This window comes from Tachysurus vachellii, chromosome 22 (assembly GCF_030014155.1).
Source record: "Tachysurus vachellii isolate PV-2020 chromosome 22, HZAU_Pvac_v1, whole genome shotgun sequence".
NCBI classification, from domain to species: Eukaryota; Metazoa; Chordata; class Actinopteri; order Siluriformes; family Bagridae; genus Tachysurus; species Tachysurus vachellii.
The window spans coordinates 8,407,501-8,412,500 of NC_083481.1; the positions used below are offsets into that span (position 1 = coordinate 8,407,501).

Here is a 5,000-nt window from a genome sequence, read left to right on the forward strand (position 1 = left end):
TGTTATTACACTGTAATATAGATCTATACAGACAACTCGAGCCCATTATTACATTTGTACACTTAATTATTAACAACAAAACATGTATCATGTCCTCATAGTGAACAGAAAAGACCTCAATCTAAAAGAGATAAAGCCAAATAAATACACAAACTTTTTCTTTTCTAGAAAAATTTTTACTGGTCCAAAAAATGTAAGCATTGTATAGAAAACTTATTTACAAAAAACTGTTTGTTGCTGTTGATTCTCAACAAGATATTTCCCCAAAACCCGCTTTATGGCCAAAAGAATACAGACACCTGAACGTCACGACTCGTATGTTGTTCCTTCCCAAACTGTTGGCGCTAAGAATGAGCACGATTGTATGGGAGCTCTTTGGATGTTGAAGCATTTCAATTTGCCTTCACTGGAAATAAAAATATGTTCCAGCATGACAAAGTGAGACATAGAGACACAGTCTGTCAAGGCTGGTACAGAAGAACATGACTGAACTGTATATAGCTCCATCTCCAACCCTACTGAACACCTTTAGGATGAACTGGAACGCTACCTGTACCCCAGACATTCTCATCAAGCATCAGCACCTGCTCTTGTGGCTGAAATGAGCAAAAATCCCCATAGCCACATTTTATAATATAGTGCAAACCCTTCTCAGATGAATGGAGGATATTGTACCTGCAAAGGAGAACTAAATCTGGAAAGGGATGGTCAACAATAACTTACGGGTGTGATTGTAAGGTGTCAAAAAACTTTGGGACATACAGTGTTTTACATTTGATAATGGCTGGTGAAACATGGTACCACATCATAAAGCACTCCTCTTAAAACAAATGACATGTATATGTATCCATATATAAGCTGCTGCCATGCAGTTTTTGTGGAGTTGGACAGTCACATAGATTCAGGGGATCCACTTATCAATTTTTGAATGGCATTATACACATTTACCCTTCATCACCTGAACCCCGTCAGAATAAACAATAAAATGCGTGAACTAAGACGTAGGTACGTAGGTGTCTTTACAAGCCAAGCAGCGCTTTAGCTTCTTCACTTTGTGCCATTAAGCTTTCGCTGGCGTACTTCTGGAGCAACTCCATCTTCTTTCTTCTGACCAAGGCTTCTTCGATCTGTAGTGAATCAATTTAATTATTGAAGTAAAGTTACAATTTTAGCTCAAATTAGAAGTGGTGGTGAATAAATAGTAAAACAAGTGTTGCGTATTTTCTAATGTCGTGATTCAGATTAAAGTATATAGACCAGCGGTGTCCAATCTTATTCACAAAGGGCCGGTATGGGTGCAGGTTTTCATTCCAACCAAGCAGAAGCCACACCTGATTCCACCTGCTTAATCAGTTGTTCTTGGCTTTTAGTAGACTCTGGTGTGGCTTCTGCTTGGTTGGAATGGCCGGCCCTTTGTGGATTAGATTGGACACCGCTGATATAGACAAACTGAACTATAAAGACATAAATCACTGAATGCTTTACAGTAATGCAGAATGCATAGCAACTAATGAATTGAATTATCTGTGGCATTTCACAACAAATTATGTTGACCATATTGTTGAAGAATTTATTAACAAAGGTGCAGCCTGACCACTGCACCCTTACAGTGACATTTTGACATGGCACAACAGTTTCACACAAGCAGTTTCTCACCTCTTTCTGGGACGGCACGGGTACATGAGCAATAAACGTTTGTGCTCCATCTTCCCCCTCCATCTGTTCCCTCATCTCATCATCAGACTGTAAATGAAATAAAAAAGAAATACAAAAAGGAAAACAAGTTAAAGACCTACAATGAACCAAATGTTTTGGCTGCTATTCTTTCTTCCTGAAACCTAAAAAAGTTGGACAGTGCATGGCCGTAGTCCATTATAGTAGCCATCAGGACACAGCAACAAGGAACAAACTGGACTTCATCATGATGCAAGTCATCAGAAGTATGGTGTTCTATCTTGTGCCATTACCTCATCATCTTTGACAGCATATATGTATTCTTCCTCTTCTTCCAACTCTTTTGCCCCTCCGCCTCCGGCAAAACGAGCCTCTTTTTCTGCTTTCCATTTATCAATGGCTTCCGCTATTGCTGTGAGAAAATTAATTAAACAACAAATCAATGATTCAAGGACATATATTTGCTGTGCATATATTTAAGTGCAAAACCACAGCACCTTGAATAAATATCCACCATCCTTGAACCTTTTAAATTTTGTAGTGTTAAAGCATTGCATACGGTGTTTGGTTTTGGGATCGTATGACATGAGATTACACAAAACGGCCCAAAATAATAAAGTCTGAGAAAAAAGCAGCAGAATTTTTAACTCTGAAAAAGCTGGAGAAATCCACATCTCAAAAGGGAGAAGCAGTTCACAGGACAAATACAACTCAGACCCTCCACAAACCTGTGCATGAAAGAATGTTTCTCTGGTATGGGAAGACCAGAAGTGAGCAACTTTAATGATAGACGGTAAGATAGATGGAGCTTAATAAGGAACAATACTAGATAAAATAATGGCTGGTCTTAAAAGAGACTTAAGAAGTAAGCCACTTTAATTAATATACTAATATTTCCTGAACCGAATCCTGCACCGGCTCTTGCAAGTTACCACAATCAGGCATAACATTAAAACTATTATTGCCTTATATTGTGTAGGTCTGCCTTGTACCTTAAAATAGCTCTGACACTTCGAGGCATGAACTCTGAAGGTGTGCTGTGGTATCATGGTGCACACATGAATAAGACTTATTTGTCAAACATACACAAATGCTTGATCAGACCTAAATCCAGAGAATTTGGAGACCAAATCAAAACCTTGAACTCCAAGCTGCAAAGAGGCCAGTGACATTAGGGAACACCATTGCCATGAAGGGATGTACTTGGTCAATGAATGTCACATGTCATTGCAGCATAGCTGACTGACTCTGGCTCACAGTTACACAGCAAACCTGAAGCTGCATGTCTGCCATTCAGATAATTAACCCAAATAGCAAACACATGGCTGGGGATAAGACCAGCATGTAAGACCAGAGGGTTCTCAATGTACACACAAAGACACCCTTTATATCCACATAACTATTAAAACTGCCTGGTGTCTTTGTGTGAAACTGTGTGTGTGTGTGTGTGTGTGTGTGTGTGTGAGAGAGAGAGAGAGGACACTATAATGAAGTAAAATTACTCTTAACAGTAGTATGAGCGCCTCGTGGTGAGATTCCTTTTTTCCAAAGTCACAAGACAGTTAAAATGAGTTTGTTTTTGGAACTATACTGCATGTGAGACACATCCTGTTTCATAACAGAGTAGTAACTTTAATCTGAGATGATAAAATTCTAAATATACAGAAATAATTATTTTGAACAAATGCTTTTTGAATTTCTATATTATGTTTATACACAACATTTATTGTGCAGAGAAAAAAAATCCTAATTTTTATGCTCATTGTCTCCTGTTATATTTGTCTAATTAATTGGAACATGCAGGTTTCTGACAAATGACCTTTGATTAAGTAAAAAGGAATGTTGTAAAAATATAATGTGCCAAGACTTTTGTAAAGTCTCGAATATTATAAAATCTATCCCTGGTTGACCCAAAAAATTTAAGATATGTATATGTAAGATATATATATATATATATATATATATATATATATATATATATATATATATATATATATATATATATATATATATATATATATATACACAGTGATGCCTCGAGATATGAGTGTTCTGACATACGAATTTTTTGAGATACGAGCTGTGATTTGACCAAATTTTTGGCTTGAGATATGAGCATCCAAGCCGCCGCCACCGAAACAAAGATCCCCAACAACCACGTGTGCGCTGTTTCCCGCCTCAGCTTCCCGCGTCTCACTCGGTTAAAGCCGCCTTTCCACTGCACACGACAAAGGCGCTGCGTGAGGTGCCGACCATCTGCGGATCCGTAATTTTCGGATCCGTTTTAAGCGTTGGATCCGTTAACTTGTGCGACTACACCGCATCTGATATGCCAACCGGACAGGTTTTTATTAAAACAACCGGCAGATGTTAGTGAGGAAAGAGTGACAAAAAAGGCAAAAACACATGAAGAGAAAAGCGATGAAGAAAATTAAGCAAAATTAATGTAAAGAAAACAGAAAATGTAGCAATTAAGTTCAGTTAAGAGAATTTCAGTTCTGTCAGGACCACTTTTTTCAAATGAGAATTTATTAGATGATATGCATACAGTTAGTGTTGGCGGTGTGGTTCTGTTCTGGGCAAAAATCCAAAAAAAATCCAAAAAGCATTAGATACAAATAGATACAAATTAATACAAATAGTATTAGATTTGCTCGCTTACGCGTTTTTGGAAAGTAATAAATGAATGAATTGATAAATAAATAATTAAATAATTAGAGAGAGAGGGAGAGAGAGAGAAATATGTGTAGATTTATGACGTAAACTGGTACAACGAACACGGGTTCCGGCATGGTGGAGTCGGGGTTGGAGGAGGGAGTTTAGATCGAGGCAGCAGCGAAGCGCTAGAGCGGCTCAATGAATGGGAATTTAAATGGTCGGTAATATGGATGTAGTAACCGGATTGGTGCGCGTCGTGGACAGCTGATTAACAGCTGATGCACGCTTGACGACGTGGCCTGACAGAACTAACGCGATGCTTGATTTAAGTTCGTTAATTTTAGTGAAGTTTAGTAAAGTTCCATTTAAGTGTAAAGTAGCATTAAGAGTGTACAGTAGCGAGTAAGTGAACGAAAGCGAAAGTGTACGTACGAGACAAAATTCCTCCTGTTTACTCCTCCCTCAACCTCCGTGCGCATCTTCCGTAAAGTAAAACCAGTTTATTTTTTTAACATTCTCGTTTATTACTGTATGTTTTTATAGAATATTAGTCATTTATAAATACAGGTACTGTACATTTTTCATATTCAAAACACAAACAAAACACCTGGAGTGGAATTTTGCGAGCTGGAACGGATTAATGGGATTTCAATTCATTTAAATGGGGA

General features: G+C 37.9%; 2 protein-coding genes across 2 annotated transcripts in view; one reads left to right on the forward strand and one right to left on the reverse strand.

The window, feature by feature from the left end:
* atrip (ATR interacting protein) overlaps positions 1-5,000 on the forward strand; it is a 73,713-nt gene that overhangs the window by 62,375 nt on the left and 6,338 nt on the right. The window lies entirely within an intron of this gene.
* The window catches only part of isy1 (ISY1 splicing factor homolog), a 7,509-nt gene continuing 2,663 nt past the window's right edge, over positions 155-5,000 (reverse strand). The window contains exons 9-11 of the mRNA XM_060858563.1: positions 1,968-2,086; positions 1,657-1,743; positions 155-1,127 (exon numbers count right to left, since the gene is read on the reverse strand). Of these exons, the coding sequence (XP_060714546.1) occupies positions 1,020-1,127; positions 1,657-1,743; positions 1,968-2,086 (314 nt within the window). The 3' untranslated portion in view covers positions 155-1,019. The remainder of the gene's footprint in view (positions 1,128-1,656; positions 1,744-1,967; positions 2,087-5,000) is intronic.